The sequence below is a fragment of the Agelaius phoeniceus genome, chromosome 5, assembly GCF_051311805.1.
Source record: "Agelaius phoeniceus isolate bAgePho1 chromosome 5, bAgePho1.hap1, whole genome shotgun sequence".
NCBI lineage: Eukaryota > Metazoa > Chordata > Aves > Passeriformes > Icteridae > Agelaius > Agelaius phoeniceus.
In genome coordinates, this window is record NC_135269.1 from 14588316 (window position 1) to 14611269 (window position 22954).

Below are 22954 nucleotides of genomic sequence, written 5' to 3' on the forward strand. Positions count from 1 at the left end.
CACTGGGAATTACCTTGGATTTACCCTCATTAGATAGTTCATGTTCAGAGCAGGTGAGCTAAAGCTGCAGCTCTGTCTTTGAAAAAGAATTAAAAAAACAGAAGGAAGGAAAGCAAAGCAAATGAGGCACCCCAAGGGATGGGTTTGCAATGCTGCTGAGCCTAATTGACAAACATGTTGTGCTGGTGTAAAGTCCTCAAAGATTTCATAGAGCATCAGCTTCCCAGTTCAGCTCAGTTTGGTTTGTGTCATTGCTGGGGAACATGGTTAAACAACCTGGGACTTGAGTCCAGCCAGCTCACCCTAAAAATCATCAGTCAGCCCAAGCTTTTATTCACAGAGGGGCACAGGTTGGATCAGATTATCTTCAGTGTCAGGTTTAAATCACAAAGAGAACAATTTAATGGAGACTGATCTAAAACACGGAGCTTTGTCATTATGGGAAAAGCAAGAAAGGAGCAGTGAGAGCTGCTGTGATTTCAACTTCTTCAGTAACTCTTGTTTACAAGTGAGAAGAAATAAAAGAGTCCAGCCTAAGGTAATCATGGTTGGCATTTTTTATTGTTTAATCTACAAATGTTTGTATTAGGTTGTGACATACCTGTTGTGAGGAACTGAAAATAAACAGAAAGAAGATAGTTCAGTCCGTTGTACCATCTGCCATCAATTCCATATGATATTTTTATTGCATTAACCATTATTTAAATTTCTTTGGAGAAGCAGAATTAAGATGTGTGATTCTTGAGACTGTCCTGTGCAGAGCTTCAGTGATCCTTGTGGGTCCCTTCCAGCTCAGGATACTCTATGAATCTATGATTTTTTGATGGCAATTTTTAATGAAAGCAGTATCATTAGTATTGCTGCAAAGATAAGAAATTAACATTTTTAAATTACAGGGGGATCTTACAGGTTTCTGCATAAATAATAAGCAAATAATTAATTTATAGAATCTCAGAATACCTAGGGTTCTGCAAAAGACTTCAGATTGACCTTTAGGTTTAAGTAAAAGGCTCTGTGGTATCTTAAAAGTATATGTCTATTGTAGACAGCTGGTCTATTTTTTATTTTAGAGGGAAAAAATGCTCTATAGAAATACAGTGAGGTGCATTACTCTGAAATCAAAAGTCCTACATTATTTTTTAAAATAATCTTTTAATTTTATTTTAAAAAATAAGTTTCTAGCTTAAAACTGACACATTATGCTTTTGTTTGAAGTGACTTTCTGGAGAAAAATTACTGTGAGAGGTCACTCATTGCTGAGGTTCTGATTTCATTCAGTGTAACCCCTCTGAAGTGATGAGGTTGGGAATGATTTCCCTGGTTTTCCTCCTCAGAGGGCATTATTTAGGAAACATATCTGAGTACACAGGTGAATGTGTGATGTCAGTAGGATTTGGGGAGGTATTTAGTAACTGTAATTATGAACTACACAGGTTCTGAGAGGCCTTGGTTCTCCTGGATTGGCCTCCAGCTTCCACTTGAGGCAGCACAGGGATAACACAGGTGCTCCCCACATTTCACCTGCAAATGGGTAGAAACAGATGGAGCTCTTTCTTGAAGGAAAGTTCTTGCAAAACTTTCAGAGCTTGACAAGCAAGCCAAAAATCTTTTTCCATCATGATCATGATCTTACCAGGCCCAGCATCGCTGGCAGAGCCAGTGAGGGGATTGTCCCACTCTTCTCTGGGCTGGGTTGGCCTCACCTTGAATACTGTGTGTGGCTTTGGGTGCCACAATATAAGAAAGATCTAAAGCTGTTGGAGAGTGTCCAAAGGAGGGACAGGAAGATGGTAAAGGGCTTGAAGATAAAGCCACACAAGGAGCAGCTGAGGGCGCTTGGTCTGTTCAGCTGGAGAAGAGCAGGCTGAGGTCAGAGCTCACAGCAGTTCTGCAGCTTCCTCACGAGGGGAAGAGGAGGGGCAGGCCCTGATCTGTGACCAGGAACAGGACCTGGGGAACGGCTGGAGCTGTGTCAGGGCAGGGTCAGGGTGGGTATCAGGGAAAGGTTCTTCCCCCAGAGGGTGCTGGGGCACTGAACAGGCTCCCCAGGGATGGTCATGGCCCCAAGGCTGCCAGAGCTCCAGGAGGGTTTGCACAGTGCTCTCAGGCACAGGGTGGGATTGTTGGGGGGGTCTGTCCAGGGTGAAGAGTTGGACTGGATGATCCTTGCGGGTCCCTTCCAACTCAGGATATTCTATGATTCTATTATATGTTGGCCTAACAAATTTGGGGGTTTTTTTCCCTGCCTATGACTTTTCAACATATCTAGACCTACATTTCATCTGTGCACCCCACTCAATTTAAATCAGTTTATCTGGTTCATCTCCAATTCCTGCTTCTCATGTGATTCCTCTTCAGTTTGTGAGTCCAGGAATAACCATATTTTCTGTTCTTGGAATAGTCCTGAGAACAGATTGATGCATTAGGAAAATCAGTTGGAGCACTGATTTCTGGGCTGTCATTTCTTTGCCCAGTCTGTTTTCTAGAAATTATGATGTCGCTGGGGTCCTTTTGGCTTTATACAGTCAGAGAGCTGTTTGGAAAATCCCCATGTCCCCAAATTCTATTTGAATTCAGTCAAGGACACTTACTCAGATGTTAGGAATTATCTCAAAAGGTTCTGGCAATTACATCCTTAGCAACACAGTGCCTTAATTCCCTCCTATGTAAAATTGCATTCATGATTCTTACCCAGCTTTTGAGCACATTTAGAACAAACAGCATTGTAACTTTTTTTTTCTTGTTTGCTAGGAGAAAGAGCAGATCTTAAGCGTGATAGGAATTGTTAATAAACTTTAAAGAGCCATTTTACTAGCAACTAACTTAAATGTTAGAATCTTGATGTTATCATATCTCATGCTTTTGCACTCTTCTGTGGAAGAAACATTCTAAAGGAGCCAGACCCCATGACTGACTTTTCTATTTCTGTCAGCCTTGGACTGATTGGTTCATCTTTGCCCAAGTAAATGTATGCAAAACCTTAAATCACCCGTTCCCTTTGCAATGATTTTGCAAAAGGCAAAAAGCATGCTTCCTATGCTTTATTAGGGCAAATAGAGCAGGAGTGGTTTAAGAAGTTTTCTGTCAACACCACTCACTTTGGGAATTTGGTATTTATCTTCCCTCGTTCAGCTGCAGTGGCAGCATTGGATATTCCCTGTGGCACTGCTCAAGCCTGGATTGGTGCCACAGCACAGCACTGAGGCAGCTTAGTTCATTGCTCCTCTGTGCTTTTTGTCCTCACTCAGATCAGGAAGAGTGAAGTGCAGGAGTAGTAGAGTAAATGCTATAAAGAGTAGAATTAATCTAATCTAATTCTAGGGATGTAAAAGTTTGGGATATCTAGTCTACATTATTGGAACAGGCTCCTTCTCAAGAAAAGCCAATAAAAAGACAGGGGTACTTCCACAGGGAAATTTGTTTACCTTGAATGTTTAGCTAAGATGGAATGAATCCTCTTTCTACTCCATGATGCAGGGGATTTTCTTTGCAGGGAAAGCTCTTTAATTTCCTTTACCACTAATACTATTCTACTTCACAGAGATGTTGCCAAATTTAGAAATTTGGTAGAGATATTGTCTGTGTGATGATCATGGGCAGTGATCACATCCATAAGGAATTTATGTACTATTGCACATAGCTCCTTTTAATTAAAAGTCTTTGTGAAGTGGGTAATTTAAAAAAATTAGTTACAAAGATAAATCTTTCCTTCAAACTTAAAAAAATCTGCTTTAAATTTATAGCTGAAACATTTTATGTACTGCTTTTTACTTCATTGTAGCATGACTGAAACTTAGTAAGAATCCTGGCGAGTTTCTCTTGTTTTGAGACTATTGTTGAGAAATGGAGGGGAAAACTGTATTCAATGCCTTATGTCATCAAAATTAGTTGGTCCTCTTCAGATAATATAAAAGAATGATCCTTAAGGTTGTTTTTATTCCTGCATGACTTATCACAGCAAATTTGAATATGGTTACAAGAATGTAATAAAATGAAGAGGAGAGAAAACATTGCAAAGAAAGGAAATAAGGAAAATAAAATAGAGGATGTTCTTCTAAATGAGGGATGGCTAAAACACAGGCAGATCTGTATTTCACTCCTTTCTATGGAGGCTATCTTGGGACTGCTAATGGAGAGAGACTATTGACAAGGGCCTGGAGTGAAAGGACAGGGGAAATGGATTCCCACTGAGAGTTTAGTTGGGATTTTGGGAAGCAATTCTTTGCTGTGAGGGTGCTGAGGCCCTGGAACAGGTTGCCCAGAGAAGCTGTGGCTGCCCCATCCCTGGCAGTGTCCAAGGCCAGGCCGGATGGGACTCTTAGCAACCTGGGATAGTGGCAGGTGTCCCTGCCCATGACAGGAGGGTGGAACTGGATGATCTTTAAGATCCCTTCCAACCCCAGCCGTTCTAGGAGATCTGCATGCCTCCCCTCCTGGCATGACAGCCTGAGTGGTTATTTGGTGGGAGAATAAGTTTCTCTTGCACATGAGGTTTATAATACTGGGGAGGATTTGTTGCTTAGAGGGTTGCCAGGTTTGGATGAATGGAAAAGTGGGAGTGATGGAAGTGGGAGCAATGTGCCTTTTAGGAAGGCGCAGCCCAGCAATTACATCAGGAGAGGCTTTGCAGAGACCACCATGGGTGCAGGGGAATAACTGTTTGTCCTTTGGCCATTCCAGCAGCATCTGTAAAAGCAGCAGCCTTCAGTGGGTGAGCATGTATTTCCTCCTTGAAAACCCTGGTTTCTGAGTGAAAGTAGAACTATTCTGGGTTGTTGACAGATTTCAGACCATCAGGGAACATTGATTCTTTGGCTGTATGAAGGAGGAGACCACACTGTATTTTTGCTTTAGATATTCCCTTGAGACAGCTGGGGAGTAGGGACGCCTCCATCAGTGCCCCATCACACATGCACAGCATCCAAAGGAGAAAGAGGAAGGACAGGAGGGCAGCTAAGTTCTGTCTCATTATCCACACCAAAATAATCCACACACTCATTATCCCACAGGGCAGAGCAGCTCTGCACCAATGCCTTCAAGAACCTCAGACCAAGGTGCCACACTTTGACACATAATGCCCAATGAGAAACCAACCCTTAAGGAATTAATTAATTTTCATTTTCCAGTCTGTCAGTCTTGTTGAAGAGATTTTGCTCAGTGTATAGCAAGGTCGCTGTGACAAATTCTGACAAAATCCAAGTTCAAGTGTTTTTTGGTTTCGCAAGCACATGAGCTCAGTGAGAAAGAACAGACTGAGATGACAAGGAGAACAGCCAATCCTGTTATATTTGTCTTTCTTATTACTGACTTGCCATGATAAATATGGAAAATTATATTTGGCTAGAAGGAGGCTGAGAAAGGGAACAGATGGCCACCAAAAGAATACTAGAGCAGCTAATAGTCACTGGCATATTTCCGGGAGAAAAATTTAAATCTGAAGCCAAGCAGAAGCATTATCCATTTTTTTCTGCTCAGGGCACTGTGCATGGAACTGCTCCTGCTATGCTCTGACTAGATGAAGGTGGGCTTCCTGAAATGCCTTCCCTGCATGGAATAAACATCTCCTGTCCTGCACTTAACAGCTCTCGCAGTAATGCTGACAGAAATAGTTGACAAGGTGGGGAAAATGTTTGTGTTCCTACTGTGTTTTGAGTGAGAGAGTGTATTTGCTACGGCTTTTAAATGTATTGCATGATTTAGCACCTGTGTTGTATTCTCTCCATGTATTCTACAGGCTTCCTTCAGTTTTGAGAACAGGGGGAAGAGTGAATGAGGGGGTCTTTATGAGCCTATGTGAATGAGGGGGGTCTTTATTTCATGCAGTTGTGTATTTAAAAAATTCCAAAATTTTAATGCATTTCTGATTTCTATGGTTAACATGTACTGAAAAAATACTCTGATATTTTGAGAATTATGGAAGTGTGTCATGATGCCTGATTTTACAGAATGCTGTAAAGCTGAAACTTTGTGACTGTGGGCTCGGTGGTGGATGAGGACCTTGTTCTGTTTCTTTGGTGGTAACTGGAATGAGCAAGGTGGTCCAGGATTTGCAAGGCTGGAATAGCAGGAGATGATAGTCTGGGATTGCAGCATTGGAGCTGTAGGACAAGGCTGAGTGCCACAGGAGCAGGGAAAATAGGAGTGAAATGGAGTGGAATAGTAACAGGTGCTGCAGTTTTTCTTTGGAGTGCTTCTGCCAATATGAACACAGCCACAACAGCTCAGCTGCGAAGCCCATGGGGCAACTCCAGGGTTTTGCTGGAGCAGTTCTGCTGGGTCACTTGGATCAAGACCATCAAATAAAACCACTGTGTGGACTGTCCAATAAATCCACCTGCTCCCCATTCAGCCACCAGCAGGACTGGTGTAGGCACAGATCAGGTTTTCTACAAATAGAAGTTTGTTATTTACCCCCTTGGGGGAATTTTATGAAGGTTGGTCACTTACTCATTTTATTGAATAAATTGCCTAAAGAGCAATAAAGTCTTAGTAAGTGGTTTTGAGAAAGGGGGACAAAGAGGATCACAGATTTCCATGGTTTAAAAAAAGGCTTGGACTGATTTTGCTTTTACACTGTAAAAAGAGAAATGTCCACCTCAAAATCTTGGTAATCTTTCCCCCCTGAATGGAAATTAAAAGGATTCCAAATCCAAATTCTGGCAGCCCATCTTGGAGCCCACTCACATTCTTCCTTAGCTTAGTTTTAAATATGTTTTTTAAATTTTTCATGCTCTGTTGTTAGTAAATCTACTTTAAAAAAAATAGGAATATAGACATAGCTGCCTAGCTTTTTAAAAGAATTGGTAAGAAATAAAATGCCATTTTGTAGTGAAGATTCTGCAGTCTGCACAGGTATGTGAAGTCATTGTTTCTTTGGTTTTCAGTGATAGCTTTTTCTCTATAAAATCCTGGCTTTGTATTGACTTGTAACTAGAAAGGCATGAAGCAGTTAAGAAACTACCTTGAAATGAAATGTAATCTTTTCATCAGCTCCAGAAACTGAAAATCATAGCTTGCTGGGAATGAAGTATGGATGAAGTGAGAGGAAAAAGCATAACATGCACTAAAATTAATAGTCTTACTAAGAGCTGGGCTGATTTAATTAGTAGAGTTTGAGTTTTGAGTGTGTATCCCAGACTCACCTTCATAACAAATGTGATTGTCCCTTGAAATGCAAGATATGTAGATTGCATAAGATTGTCTGTAGATTGGGAAAATACTCTGGCACTGAGTTTTCCATGGAATCATCATCTAAAGAAATTCATACAAGGATTTTTGGTGCTCTGGCAAACTGTCATGCTCTAGGACACTCCTGTTTAGGATGCAGTAGTCTGGTGACCCTCTTCTGTGGCATTTGCTGTGTTGGCACTGGTAATATTTTGGATTTACAGCATATCATCCCTTATTCCTGTCTGAGTGATCTCCAGTTCCAAAGATGGGAATTACTGTGTCCAGGTTTTAGTCCTGCCGTTCTCCTGTGTTTCACAGCCACCCTTCATCTCATGCCAGAGCTGTTCTCAGTTTGTTCTAGATCTGAGGTTTGCCCTTGCAAAAGGGTTTGTTTATTCATTTGTGAACAGGAAGAGCACACACAGAGCACAGTTATCTCAGGGGCAGTTTCCAGCTGGTCTGCCCAGTTTGAGTGGTGTCTTCCTGGCTGACGGTGAGACAGCTGAACCTGTCAAAAGGCAGCATTTCCTCCGTGTGGTCAGGTAGATCTGTACACAGAGATTTAGCTCCATATTTAGTTTGGAATAGTCTTTTAGAGTCTCTAATCTAAGTGCATATGCAAGGGTGGATATGCTACAGGCTCTGGAGTCAGTCAAGAGGAGGCCATCAAGATCATCAGAAGGATGGAGCAGCTCTGCTGGGAGGAAAGGCTGAGGGAATTGGGATTGTTCAGCCTGGAGAAGAGAAGGCTTTGGGGTGACCTCACTGGGGCCTTGCAGTGCCTGAAGGGAGCCCACAGGAAAGATGGAGAGAGACTCTTGGCATGGGCCTGGAGTGACAGGACAAGGGGGAAGGGCTTCACACTGACAGAGGACAGGTTTAGATGGGATATTTTCCCGTGGGAAAGGAGAAAGAAAATGGAGGAAGAAATTGTTCCCTGTGAGGGTGGTGAGACCCTGGCACAGGTTGTCCAAGAGAAGCTGTGGATTCCTGGAGCCTGGGGCTCTGAGCAGCCTGGTCTGGTGGAAGGTGTCCCTGCCCATGGCAGGGATTGGAACTGCTTGGTTTTTAATGTCCCTTCCAACTCAAACCAGTCTGTGATTCTGTTCAGGGCAGGATGTGCCAGAGCCATTGTCGAGGTGTGTTCAGTTTGATCTCCCTGTTTGCAGCAATGCTAATGTGCCCTGCATATATCAAGGTCACAGTGTGTGGATCAATTTGCATGCAAGCATCCCTCACCCACTACAGCTTTTATATATATATATATTTATATATTTATGTTTATCTATGTCTATATATGGATATCTGCAGTGTATTGGCACAGGTGCAGCATCTAATCTGAGTTGTCCCTGCCTCTTCCAGGCTCAGACAGACTCCTTCAGGAGCCCTTTTGACCAAACCCAGTGGGTTTCACTCCAGCCTATAGAGCAGAGCTCCAATCTGCTTTTGCCATGAAGTTTTCTCGGTCTAAATTATGCTAAAGATTTCTTCATTTCAATGCAGTTTGTTATTGGGCAGAAGTGTACAATGCTACTTAGCATGTTTATTGAAAAACTGCTGAAAGCACCAGCAAACTCTAAAATGGTGAGCTGCTTAGCACTTTCCCCATGGGTTTTGTTGTATTTATTGCTAATGCTGTCTGCCCATTGGAGCCAATGCGGCTTTTCTATATTTCAGTAAACTTTAACCCTGATTTTATTTTTACAAAATCTGTACCAGAAGCTGAATCAGTTTAATGCTGCTTGTAGCAATGTATGGGCTCACAATCTACCTCATAAGGCAATTTAAAGTTGTTCTTCCAAGCAGACTCACCACCAGCTTCCAAGTACATAATTAGGGATTGCAGAGGCCCCTTTCCCTTGGCTGAGCACAGGGGCACACCAAGCATCTGAGAGGCATAATAACAAAATAAACTGTCTCTGCCCCAGCCCACAAAACAGCTGCTCAATTGAGAAAGGCATTGCCAGAGTGTAACATGTTTTCAGCAGCTTTTGTGGCCCTCTCTCACACCTTGTGTTGGCACAGGCATTGCCACAAAGGAGGGAAATACAGAAATCAGGCAGAGGTTCCATAATTTTTTCCTCCAGAATATTTTTTATTAAAGCCTCACTTTATGTTTGCAGTCTTCCCATGTGGATGCTTTTTCTCAGTCTCAGCTGACTGTTCAAGAGAGGGATCATCTGGGTTCTAACAGAGTCTTCCATCAGGTATGTGACTCTTCAGCTGACTTCAAAAATACCTGAATGCTTGTTTTTTAAGTGATCTCTTATAATAAATGAATATGGACAGAGCCAAGTCTTCTATTCCTTGTCCTCTTCCATTTTCTCTGTGGCTGTATGACTGTCCCAGATGCCTGCAAGTACTTTGGTTTTGCTGTGTTCAGTAGCATTTGAGGAATTTCTTCTACCACATCACTTTTGTTTGAAGCTTTTGGGAAAAGTCCACTGGAATGCCAGTTCTAAGTTTTTAAAGGCTATTCCATTATTTATTGGAATAAAAAATGTACTCATTAAAGTTGATTGGCTTGAGAGCATTGCTCCTTTGCTTTTTAAGAAAATATCAAACCTCACCTTTGTTGTCAAAAGCTTGCCAAATATGTTTCTATGCTTCTCTGAGGATAAAAATTTCACAGGTTTATGTGGGCTGTAGCTTTAGCTCTCTAGACCTTATTCTGCATTTCACCGTGCATAGTTGATCTATTTCAGATCTATTTCAAATAATTGTTTTATTATTTACCAAAGAGTTTTATTATTTACCTGAAAGAGTTTTCTTTGCTGCTAAGAGTTTGACTTCTCTGACTTGAGATATTCAAGACATTGATAAGACATACAAGACATTCATAAAACTGTGCCCTTTAATGACTGACTGCAATTAAAAATGATATAGCCGTGCTTTGCAAATAATAAATGGAAGAAATCAGGAAGGACTAGTAATTCTGGATTATTTAAATGACCATTAGCATTTATTTTTCAGCAAAGTTTGCTGAGAGCTTGTCTTTTCCTCACCAGTAAGGAGTGCAACAAAGGGGCCCAGTCAAATGGATCTCCATAGGAAATGAGGGGGAAGGAAATATGGAGAATCCAGTGCAGAGAAGACTTCCCACTGTGTGCACCCCTGGTGTTTGGCAGCAGTCCAGTCCCAGTTTCTCTTCTGCCACTGGGAATAGTTAATGGTATTTTTTGCCATTGACACTTCATGCCTACTTATTACCCTGTGTGGGTTTTTTCCCCATTCACAGGAGTCCTGCTGCCTGGTATGGCTGCTGGCTTCCAAACCCAGCCACCCTTTGCAGCTGAAGCAGTCACTGCTCTGATGCTGGATGGAAGTGTTCTTGTGAGGAGTCTCATTCCCTAAATTGTGCTGGATTGCCTGGACAACCTCGTGCTGCCTGTTAGTACAGCTGAAGCTGCCTTAGCATCTGGTCATTTCCCCTTTGCCTTTAGGTGTCAGAAGTGAACCACACACATTTTCCAAGGAGTTGCATCCCTCTGCTGTTCATGGGCGTGGCACAGAAATGCTTGCTAGGTCGTTAAGTGACATTTCCTTGTGCTTTCTATTTAGAGAGTCAGTCGTGGTGTCCTTTCCCTCCCACATCTGGAAGGTCAAGTCAAGCATGGTCTGGCTGCAGATGCTGCAAACCCTCTCGCCTTTGAGAGCAGCCTGCCTCAAATAGCAAATAAGAGCTTGCAGAGTGTCCTCCCCTCTTTTCAGGTGAGTTACAAAGCTCCTGGGAATCTTGCTTGCCTGATGAACCAGCCTCTTTCCAAGTACCACTGAGAGAGTGTCAGTGGCAGTGTCACAAGTGTATAAGTGTAGGGGAAGAGAGAAGAAGGGTCAGAATTAGAGCCAAGTATGGAAAAATGCTTCATTTTGAAAAGAACACATTTTTACTTGCACACATCCTTAACTCAAACCCCACAAGCACCAAGATGCTTTTATTGAAGTGGTACCAGTCAGGACTTCTTGCAAGGATGTGGTGGACCAAGCTTGCCCACTTATTAGTCCATATCCCATCCCCTGGGTTCTCCTTGTCTTGGCAACCATGTGCTGGTTTTGGAATATGGCTTTGGTACCCTTCTGACACGGACACACACTAAGCTGTTTTTTGTCTCCATCCAGCCCCACTTCTATGAGGACTTTCTCAAAGGATGAGAAATAAATAAAGGAATCATTTAGCTTGGAAGAGTCCTCTGAAGGACTTCTGGCCCAACCTCTCACTACAAGCAGAGCGGACTTGGAGCAGGCTGCTCGCATTATGATCCATTTATCCAGTTCATCTCCCACTCACTGGGCTCCAGTGTCACAGGCCCTGCTCAAGGCAAAGTCCATGATGCTCACTGCTTTTCTCCCACTGGCCAAGCCAATCACTCCATCAGAGAAGACAACAAAGTCATTCAGACACCATTTGTTGGCATATCCATACTGGTTATTCCAAATCAACTTCCTGTCTTTCACTTGGTTTGGCTTGGTTTCCAAGAGGGATTGTTCCACAGCCCTCCAAGGCTGTGGTACAGATAGCAATTCTAGAGAGTCCATATACTGGATGAATCTGGAAGATGAAGAAATCTCTCATTTATAGAGATTTATCTTTCCATGGTCCAACAGCCTTTAGTGCTTTTGGCAGAATTTGCAGTCTGAATAAGCAGGGTGTTCTAGTGCTCAAGCTTGCTTGTTCTAACTCAGCACAAAATTGACACAGAGATTACTCAACTAATCCAAAATAAATATATTGCAGCTTTGTCTCTGTGAATATAGCAGTTTTTAATTTTTAAATTTTTTTTCTGCTTGGCAGGAAAATGGAACTCAAGGCAATTTTCCTCAATTTAACCTTCCAGACAGTCTTCCTGAGAGTGATACCAGAGTCCATACAAAACCATCCGAACTGGAGAGCACCAGCATCGGGGTCAAACTGCCTATGACAGCTTCAGGTAGAATATCCCTGGATAAACTGAAAGGACTGGAGTGACAGGCTGCCTGCACAGATGAGGAGTGTATACAGTCAGGACAATCGGGGACCAGAGGTGCCATGTTAAATGGCTGCTGAAATATTTAACAATTTAGAGAGCAGCAATATGGATGGGACTAAGTGATTTCTGATTATCCAGCTTGGGGAAGTACCCAGTAGGGAAATGATTTGACTAACACAAATACAGAAAAGAAACATGCAGTATCAAAAAGAATGTGTATTTATCTAAGATGTATTTATCTATCTTAGGTGGGATAGGTGAGAGTAATATTCCATTACAGGGATAAAACCGTTTCTCACTTCCTTGTGGCTGTGTCCTATTTTATTGATGTGGGCTAAATTGCATTTTGGGAGTTCTCGGATCTAGAAAGTTTCTGACAGAGTTAATCTATTTCTAGAAGGAGTCTAGGAAAAAAAAGTAGTGGCCTTTTGCTTTGAAATGATTTAGCATCCCTGCATTGCTGGATGAAGATCTGCCACTGTTTAACAAAACACCCACACATGCATGCAACACATAGATTTATAATGCTCCTGTCTGAATATATATCCACATTTAAATGATGGGAGTGGAGGTGTTAGGGCAGCTGAAATTCTATGCAGGAAGAATCAGAACTAGGAGAAAAGCAGATTTGGACTCCATTTAATTCCTAACCTCAAGCATCTGACTGATGATATTTATCAGAAAAACAAGTACTTGAAAGCTTTGGTTAACTAGACATTACTGACATTTTATAAATATAGCAATCAAACCAATAAAAATGTAACTTTTCATGTAAGTTATGGAGCCTGAGGGAGCAGATAGACACCAGATGGGATTTTCATAAAATCTATATACATAACTTCCCTCACATGTAATAATTTTTACCTAAACTCTCTTAAAAGTCTTGCCGACAGATGATGAGTGCTTTATTGAACTTAATACTGCAAGCCAGAAAAAATAAAAAAAAATAAATAGAAATTTGTATGAAATTGTAGAAAAAGAGAAATCTCAGTTGGAAGGGAACTCTAACAGCTTTTCTCAGCATCCTGCTCAAAGTGGTGGGCTCTACTGTGAAATGTTCCATTGTAAAAGCACTTTGCCATCAGGTTTCTGACATTTTATTGATTTTTGGTTTTACGTTCTTGTTTTCTGATTTAGAAGCCTTGAAAAATTTTAGAAACCAGTTAACAGTCTATGAGCAAAAAGAAATTTTCAATTATACAGAGCTCTGGTTTCTTGGCCTGGAAGCTAAAAAGATTGAAGGTTTGCCTGAAACCCAGAATAATAATTGTTATGATGATGAGCATGGTTCCTACTTAAAGGTAAGTGGAAAAATTATGGTGTTCATTTTGAGCTCAGTAAGTTTGTAGTGATTTTATGCCAACTCTTAAGTGTTGTCTGTGAGATAAATGTTGTTTCTAGAAGATAAACGTTCACATAGTGAAAAAATGCCTTTTAAAGCTCAGGGGAGAATTCACTTTGCATGTCATGCAGGGTGGATGCAAGGTAGCTGGGCTATGGAAGTATCCCTTGGGATTTTCCTTGTTACCTTATTTGATGTAGACTTCACCTGCAGCTAGCCCACCATCTGTCATGGAGAGCAGACTCAAACACACAGAAGCTACTGGGAAGCCTGGTCTTTGTTGTACTCCTTGAATCTGAACCCTTTGTGTTCTTTTGAAGGTTTTACATGACCACATTGCCTACCGCTATGAAGTCTTGGAGGTCATTGGGAAAGGGTCATTTGGGCAGGTGGCCAAATGCCTGGATCACAAAACCAATGAATTAGTGGCATTGAAAATAATAAGGAATAAGAAAAGGTGAGATACCTGCTGAATTTAAACCAGTAAAGTCACCCCTCTTATATACAGGCAAACTGTGACAATGTGAACAAATCAAAATCAAACCTCCTGTGCATTCATTAAACACAGTGAGGGCAGAGTGAGGAAAGAGGATGTCAGGAACTGGCCTGGACCTGGAGGAGAGACAGCCTAGGAGAGCAAGCACAGTTTCTCCAGGCTCACAAGGTCTCTCTTATTGTTGCACAGTGAATACACAACCCAGGTAACCAGCTGTGCGGAACTGAGAGCAGGGAGCGTCCCCACAAAGGTCCAAAACCACAGGAATATGCTGGAAGGCACCCATCACTTGCTTGAACATGAAAAATTCTACACTGTGGTCCTAAGCAACCTGTTCCTGTTAAGTGGCTGGTTACAAATTTGTGAGCTTGAAGCAAAGTCAGTGAAACAGATGTTCAGCTGTTCCGTTTTCCCCCTCACTGAACACTAAGTGTAAAGATGCTTTTCAAAATCCCCTGTCTGACTGTGGTAGGTGTGAAACATGTTCAAGGAAAGTGAAGCATTCCTATAGACTTGAGAGCACCAGAATTTTAGTCTGGATGCTCACTGGAAACCTTTTCATTTAAAGGTTTTTTCAGACAAGTCAAAATAGGTACTCTGAAATGTTATGTAAGGCCAGTGTATTTAGACTAGAAATCAAGAGTAAGAAATCAAAATTACAGTGGTTAACAGGGTTGAACGAAACATTTTAATAATTGTCCCACCTGCTGAGCTCATGGTGTTTGTAGCATTTGCAGAAATACAAATGCTACCCTGAGCTGATGTCACCATTCCCATGTCATGTGATATTTCAGATTTCACAGCCAGGCTTTGGTAGAAGTGAAGATCCTTGATGCTCTGCTGAAGAAAGACAAAGATGATACTCACAATATCATCCACATGAAGGAGTACTTCTACTTTCGCAATCACTTCTGTATCTCCTTTGAACTGCTAGGGTAAAGTACATTTTCCTTTACATACACCTTGAGGAGAATTGTAGCTCTTGTGCCTTACAAGATTTAATTTTTATGTCTTCTTCAGAAGAATTGGCAGCTAGAAAGCAACACTGTCTAAATACAGACTGCATAACTGAGCCTTTGATCACCCAAGGTGAACTGAAAAAGGCCACGTTCAGACTTCACACGGGCAATGACATGATCCATCCCTTATTTTCTGTGCTGGGTATTGAAGGCTTCTTCCCCGAAAGACCTGTGAGGAAAAGAGTAAATTCAGGACTGGTAAACTTCAGGGTATATAAATATGAATAATATAAAATAATTTAAAAATAAAACTGCATCTTACTTTTTATGAATCTTTGCTGCAGGGCATCTTAGGAGGAGTTCTGGAGGAATTTTGGAGAAGTCAGATCATTTTATTCATCAGCCTTCTTGTAATCAGGGAATCAAACTGGAATTATCCAGGTTACCCACACTTCTCCAGCCCCTAGAGTAAAGCCCCCATTGGTGCATGTGCTGCAGTCCCTGCTGAAGATTCAGCATGATATGGACAGCTTGATCCCAAAGAAACCTAAATCCCTCGTGTTGCTGCATGTGAGTCTGTCACTTACAGGCACACGGGGTGAGAGGTGACTCCTCTCCAGGGAAGACACACCAGTCTTTTCTGAAAGCCGCTATGGAAACACACAGGGAAATGGGAGAGCCACTATCTTTAGGTCTCCACAGAGGAGTTGAAGACTTGTTGTCATAGAAAAATGTTTGTCTGGTAAAATTTTCATTGCCTTTAAAATACCATGAAAAGCCTTTGATTTGTGATCTTTTCCATTAAGTCTTGGCAACTTTAATTCCAAAGGAATGGGCTGTGCCTACCACCAGTGGACACTCCAGTGAGGAAGGCAGAAAGCTCCAGTTGGTCATGTCCTTGCAAACATGTGCTAGTGCTGAGGACACCTCTCACAGGGAAGAATTTATTCCTAATATCCAATCTAAACCTACTCCTTTTTCAGCTTGAAATCATTACCCCTTGTCCTGTCACTATCACTATCAAAAATCTCTCTTCCTCCTTTTCATAAACCCCTTAAGGCACTGGAAAGCTGCAATGAGATCTTCCAGAGCCTTCTTTTCTCCAGGCTACTGGGCAGGGCTACTGGAAGTTGCTAAGATGTGATGGTCACCAGAGGGATATAAAAACCTACTGAGACCTGATTTGATGGGGGGGTTATCTAGAAATCTTTACTGCTGGTTAAAAACCTTTAAACAGAAATTATTTACTCAAGACGCCAAAGCAAAGAGAAATGACAGCAAAAGGAGACAGAAAAAAAATTTTTTTGGTTCCTGAATCATTATTGTTCTTGGTAAAAATCAGCACAGCTGCTTAACAGCAGAGAATTTAGCAAGGAAGTTCAGTGATTTTACATCTGCTTTAGATCTGGGAGGTGTTTGTGCATATCAAATGCAGGGCAGCATTTGCAGGAAGGAAAATAGCTGTCATTTTCCTCTGCATGAGTCCTCCATGTGGGAAGACAAGCTCTTAATGCACTGGAAACTAATCATGCCTTTAAAAATAAATTCTCCAATCTCTTATCTGCTCTCTGTCTGCTGCTTCTTCCTCCCCCACAGAATAAATTTGTATGAGCTGATCAAAAAGAACAATTTCCAAGGCTTTAGCCTGTCGTTGATTCGCCACTTCACTCGGTGTGTGCTGAGGTGCTTGCAAGTGCTCTACCAGGAAAAAATCATTCACTGTGATCTGAAGCCTGTAAGTACAATGATTTCATCACCTAGTATTCTGTACAGAATAAATGAATTTATCCTGTTCTTTATTGATTGCGAGGAACTGTCAGGAGAAACCCTAAAAACCCAGTATGATATTTGTACAGAAGCTGTAATTTACTTCAGATTATGTTCATGCTACAGTCAACTCATCATTATGATTGATTCAGTTCATTCACCAAAGCATTAAATGAGATTATTTGGTTGCCAAAACATATGCAAATATGAATCAAATTCAGGTAATGACTTTTTGCTTAGAGAAAAAGAAAAGTACTTGTAAAATTAAGTATTTCAAGATGAGGGATATTGTAATGCGAGGAATATTCACAAGGCAGCCTTTTTCAGGTTATCTTCTTAATTTAATTTCTTAGGCATAACTATAAAATTAGGTAGCCTAGTAAATGGCAAAGGAATTCTGTGAAACAATATTTTGGGTGTTCACCTGTTTTTTGGAGGAACATCTGTCCTCCAATTCCCTCTGCTGTATCTGCTAAGCATTCATGCTAGGTAAAACATTTCCATTCTCCTTAAGCCCCAAATCTAATATTTTGCAATTTTCTGAGATTTCTGAAGGATTTTCATTATATTTTCACTTCAGTTTAAAGTTTCTCTTGATTTCTTTTTCAAAAGGTCAAATTAACCCTCTTGAATAAGTTTAAATAAAGAAATAAATACATTCTCAGGTAAAAATGCTAAGGATAAAATTCTGTTCTCACTTTGCTAAATGTATCTTGATTTAGAATTCTGAGAAGTCACATACTGTCTATACCCATTGTCTTGCCAATATCTTTGCCAGACCAATTTGCAGTGAGAAGAGAGGCTTGCAAGATAACCCAAATATATGAATCAAAAACAATTAGCCCAATGGAAATCTGTTTCCAGGCAGCCACTGACAAGGCATGACGTTGGCAGCATCAATTAGTGTAGTCTGTATTTAAATAGAGCAACATGTTAGTGAAAATGTAGTGAGTTAACTAAAAGACAATTTTGTTCTCATTCAACAATTGTACAGTTTCATGAATTTATGTTGCCTGAAACTCACATCTGTTGTCCCATCTGCCTCCTATGATATTTCTCAGCATTAGGTAGAATATGGAGTTTCTCTGGCCTTTATGCTAGGTAATCACTGCCTCCAAAGCCTGGTTTCTCAGTCAAGTCCTGGTTTTCCAGCTTTAACCAGCTCCCTTGCATTGTGAGGGATTCAGTATAAGAGACAGAGTCCTACCATGAGCACGAAGGGTTATGAAGCTGCAGAGAGGGGATGCTGCTTCCCTTACCAGAGCCAAGAGCACCTGGATTGTGGAAGTCAGTCCTTTCCTTGACTTTCACCAGTAGCAGCTTCTCCTTCCTGGCATATGAAGCATTTCCTTATGAGCTAATTACCCAGGAAACCACTTCATCATTATTTGGCATCCACCTGGAAAGTGTTCAGTCCTTCAAAGCCCTGACATATCATCACTGTAAAACTGGTTGATAAAGGTAACCATCTGTCTGCTGAGGAGTGGAGAAGGCAGTCCTTCATTTAGACAGACTTTTAATGAGGATAAAACTCAGCTCTGCAGAAGAGAGCTGAAGGCTGTGTTTGCTCATCAGTGCGCACACATATATCCCTGAGCTGGCTGTTTAAGGATCACTTCTCCAGCTGGACTTGCAAGAATCCAGTGCTGTACCCACCTGCACCCAGCTAAGAATCCACAGGACGCTACCATGTCCATTTGTCCCTCCCTTGAGACTTGTGCATCACACACAGGTGGGGAGGGGTGAGCTGACACGCAGTCTGGGGCAAGCAGTGCAGGGAAGAACTGTGGAGTGTGGCTCCTTCATGGGCCAGGGGCTTCCTGTGCTTACAAAAGGATAGTTCTGGTTAATTCAGCACTGCACAAAGCCAGGTGCAGTTTGGCTTTTACTAGATAAGCAACCCTGAGTTTTGGGGAGCTCCCTGCTGCCTTTTCTGTCTCACTTGCAGCCTGGGTACCAAATCTCCCCTCTGCTTTGCACAATTGCACATTATTGGCTGCCTCCTCATGTTAGCAAATGCATTCCAAAGGAGGTTGGATTTTGAAGCTCTCATTATGCAGAGAAGTGTAAATGTGATTTGCATTCTGATTTTCACTAGCTTAATATGGTGCTAAACCCCTCTTTTTCCTGTGATTTTTTTTTTTCTTTTTAGGAGAACATACTATTATACCACAATGGGCAAGGTTCAGTCAAAGTTATTGATTTTGGATCAAGCTGCTATGAAGACCAAAGAGGTTTGCAGAAAAGTCAAGTTGATGTAATTTTCTTAATAAGCTTTCTTAATTTTAAATAATGTGGAAAAACTATTTCTTGGATTGGGCTAATATATTGACCTATGCCCCTAATTAGAACCTGGTGAACTGTTCAGCCACTGGTGGTGGAGCAAATACTGGTAGAGACAAGTAAGATATTACCATTCTTTTTCTTTGTCCCAAGCCTGATCAGCTCCTTTACTCCTGTTGAAATCAGAATTGTACTTTCAGGAGTGGTTAGCTGGAACAAACTTAAGAGTATAATCCAAATATTTCATTTATCAAGAAGTTTGTCAGGTCCAGAGAGCCATTCTTTGTGAGATGGTTAAATTATGATTAGTACTTTTTGTATGACTACCACAGGGAGGGAAATGGGAACTGTACTTTTAATTTAGGAACTGTTGATTGATGCAAATGGAACACCTTCAAAATAGGAAAATGAGCATGGATAAACTGAATCACAGCATTAGGAGAACAATTTCCTTCAGTGAAACTTGTTGAAAAACAATTTCTAAATAAAATGGGGGAAAGTGTATCACCCATTACTTTTAGGATGGGATTAGAAAATGTTTCCAGAGCCTATGTGAGCAATCTGTGGATAGACAGATTTATGATTTCTGAACATATGCCTCTTGTCTGTGAAATCTGCAAATTGACATTTCAGTCCCAACTGTGATTTTTGCTTCTTGTCTGATTTTTGATCCAGTGTACACCTATGTTCAGAGCCGCTTTTATCGCTCCCCTGAGGTGATTCTTGGTCATCCTTATGCTATGGCTGTTGATATGTGGAGCTTAGGCTGTATCATAGCAGAGCTTTACACAGGCTACCCGCTGTTCCCAGGGGAAAATGAAGCTGACCAACTTGCCTGCATCATGGAGGTAACTTTTGGGATTGGTTTGCACACCCATTTGATAAACTGCACTACCAGAAACAAAGAGAAACCTCAAGCAATAATGAAATATGATTGGCTACAGCCTGGCCTTCCAGAGGGAGGTTTATTGCAGCCCAATGGCTCTTTGAGCCAGAAGGGCCCCTCTGAGACTCTTTTCCTCTAGACTGAGTCCCTTTCCCAGCTCCCTCAGCTTCCCCTCATCAGGACTTGTGCTCCAGCCCCTTCCCCAGATCTGTTCCCTTCTCTGAACATGCTCCAGCCCCTCAATGTCCTTCCTGAAGTGACAGGTCCCAAACTGGACACAGATTTGAGGTGTGGCCTCACCAGTGCCATGGAGAGAAGGACAATCTCTGCCCTGGTTCTGCTATTTTTGATGCAAAGATGTGTACAGGCAGCACTAAGGAATCCCTTAATTCCCTCCACAATAAGAGGAAATATTTTGCAGACATTTCATAGTAAATTGCAACATTCAACTTCTTTTCATAAGGAGTGCAAAATGACACACCTCACCTAATGGTTGCTGTGTATCTTTATGAAATGAGGAGTAACCCTATGAATTCATTTTCTATGAAGGTATTGGGTCTTCCACCAGCTGATTTTATCCAGGCTGCATCAAGGAGGAGAACATTCTTTGGTAATTTCTTCAATTATTTGTTCTTTCTGGATCCCTCCCTGGTCATTAATCAATAATTAATAGCACTGGTAGAGAGTAGTGTCAGAGATCTTTAGCTAATTCCTAACTGATAAAAATACTGCCAGGAAGAGGTATGGAAAAAAAGCAAAAGGATAAAATGAGGCCTATAAACAAACCTGGAGCTCTGCTCTTCATGTTTATGGGCCTCTGATTGCCAAAGTGATAGAGAAGTTGCTCTTTAGAATTATTGTTGCTGAAAGGAATGAAGTGGGCTCTGGGAACTTTACATTTTTCATTTCTCTGTGTGTAAATTGGGTTTGGAAATTGCTCAAAGCAAACAAACCAAAGGGTAGGATATGGTCTCTAGGATGTAATCAATCCTGTTTGCCACAATTCTGGTAGATTATCAATCCAACAGGGCAAAACTGGAGTTAGTGGGATGGACATGGATACTGTTTATGCAACGCTTTAAAGTGAAGGTTTTTAATGTAATTTTTTGAGGATGTCTTTTTTTTTAAGATTCCAAAGGTTTTCCTAAATCTGTAACTAACAGCAAGGGGAAAAAGAGATGCCCAGACTCCAAGGATCTAAGCACAGTGCTGAATACCCATGATGCTGGTTTCTTGGACTTCTTGAAAGGATGCTTAATGTGAGTTCATACTGTATGCAACAAGCTACTTTTGACTTTGTGTTCATTCTTTTGTACCTTTAAAATCCTGGTATCTGTTGTGTTTGCTTGTTTTATTTTTTGGTGGGGTGTTTTGGGTTTGTTTTGTTTTCCACGTGGCATCATTCGTATAACTATTATTATTGACACTTTACTATGCCTTCTTTAGCAGTGACTTCAAATTTCTTTCTAGCAGTTCAGTAGCACTTTCCTAAAGAAATTCTGAAGAAACTGCTAACTTGTGATAACATGGGGAGGGAAGAAAAAATCATCCCACCACGTTTCACAAGAGGGTTGCTTTCAGTGTTCTCTGTTTGCCAAGTCTGTGTGAATCATTGATTCATTTTGGTTTGCTGGTTGAATCAGAAGTTTCAGAAAATAATTTCAGTGGAGCAAAAAACCAAACCTTAAACAAGAATGTTGGGTCCCTACCCTAATAGAAGCAGGAACTGCATATTAAAAATGGTTTGATGCTGCAGAGGGTTTGATCAGCACAGTGCTGACGTAAATAGGTTTTGAAGGCTGGAGAAGATCACGTAAGATTTTTCCATGGTTTTGAGATAAAAAGAAAATTATTTTGTTTCAAAAAAATGTCCTCATGACTTGACTTTCAAAAGACAGAGCTGAATCTCTTGCCTCTTACTAATTTTCAGATAGAAATAACTGAATAATGATTTGTCTCCCATGGATTTAAGGTGGGAGCCCTCCCTGCGCATGACTCCCGATGAAGCGATGAAACATGCGTGGATCCAGGAGCCCAAAATCTTCCGGAAACCACAGGCCCCAAGGAAGATGAGTGATGGCTCCTTCTCTGCACTGGAAAATAGAAGAGAGACTATTCGTAAGCATGTTTCACCTCAGGACTAAGGGCATTTATACCACCAGTGTTTGGTGTTTCTTTGTGTTCAGTGTCATCTGCCTGGAGTGAGGGGAGGTGGAAGTGTGGAGATAATGGATGGCTCCTGAAATGGGGTGGGTACAGGCACCATTCCTCACTTGTATAGAACTGCGTGCCTTATGTTTTAGTCCAGCTGCCTGCAAGAAGACTGGAAGTGCTGAAGATTCACACAGAAAGCCCTTTTCCCTGCTGAGAGCAAAACAGTATCTGACACCACACCACAGTGCATGTCACTTTCAGAGCAAAAGAATGCAGTAGTGGGGGTTGTTAGATCCCTGAGAAAACTTTCACCTGATTTGCTGGGAGTTTGTGTCAATCCTGTGTTTTATCTGCTGTTAAGAATCTTCTGTCTTAACCCTCTCATTTTAATTATTTATTGTTGCAGAGAATCTCTGGAAAAATGCAGCTGACAAAGTGAGAAGTGAACTGGCTGACAGACTGACTCCTTTCACAGGCACAGCAGAAAGTGACATGCAGAACACAAGGAAGCATGCTATTCCAGAGAAATATTTGGAAAACCACATGGAAAAGCCTATTAAGTACGATCAAGCAGAAGACAGTGGCGAAAGAGCTCTTCCAAAAACTTCTCTTTTTTTCCCACCAATTAAGTAAAACAGAGCACAAGCTAAGATTGGCTCAGTTGCATACCTAGTGTATTTTGTAGGTATTATTTGTACTCAGGAATATAAGCTATATCTGTCTGTTCATGGGCTGTGCACATTGTAAGTATATTTAATGTTCTTTTTACCCTAAAATCATCTAGTCAACCAAAACAGAATTTGAGAACCATTCCTTTTCCTCATCTCCATCTTTGTGATCAGAGATTCTTCACAACCAGCAGCAATAAAATGGAGACTGTAGAGGTGGAGAGTGGCTTATTCTTGGTGTTCTAACAGACTTTTGAATTTT

General features: G+C 41.3%; 1 protein-coding gene across 2 annotated transcripts; it reads left to right on the top strand.

Annotated features, from left to right (window-relative positions):
- Window positions 1-5241: 5241 nt before the first annotated feature.
- Window positions 5242-22905, top strand: DYRK4 (dual specificity tyrosine phosphorylation regulated kinase 4). 2 transcript variants are annotated; one of them, XM_077178348.1, is made up of 14 exons: window positions 5242-5617; window positions 9294-9377; window positions 10732-10881; window positions 11963-12098; window positions 13275-13438; window positions 13800-13936; window positions 14770-14910; window positions 16531-16669; window positions 18854-18935; window positions 19660-19832; window positions 20420-20480; window positions 21000-21129; window positions 21843-21988; window positions 22431-22905. In XM_077178348.1, the coding sequence occupies exons 1-14, from the start codon at window positions 5594-5596 to the stop codon at window positions 22655-22657; spliced, it is 1794 nt and encodes a 597-aa protein (XP_077034463.1). In that variant the 5' UTR covers window positions 5242-5593; the 3' UTR covers window positions 22658-22905. The 2 variants fall into 2 exon arrangements, with proteins under 2 accessions (XP_077034463.1, XP_077034464.1); XM_077178349.1 differs by having other exon boundaries at window positions 5247-5617; window positions 13341-13438.
- Window positions 22906-22954: the final 49 nt, after the last annotated feature.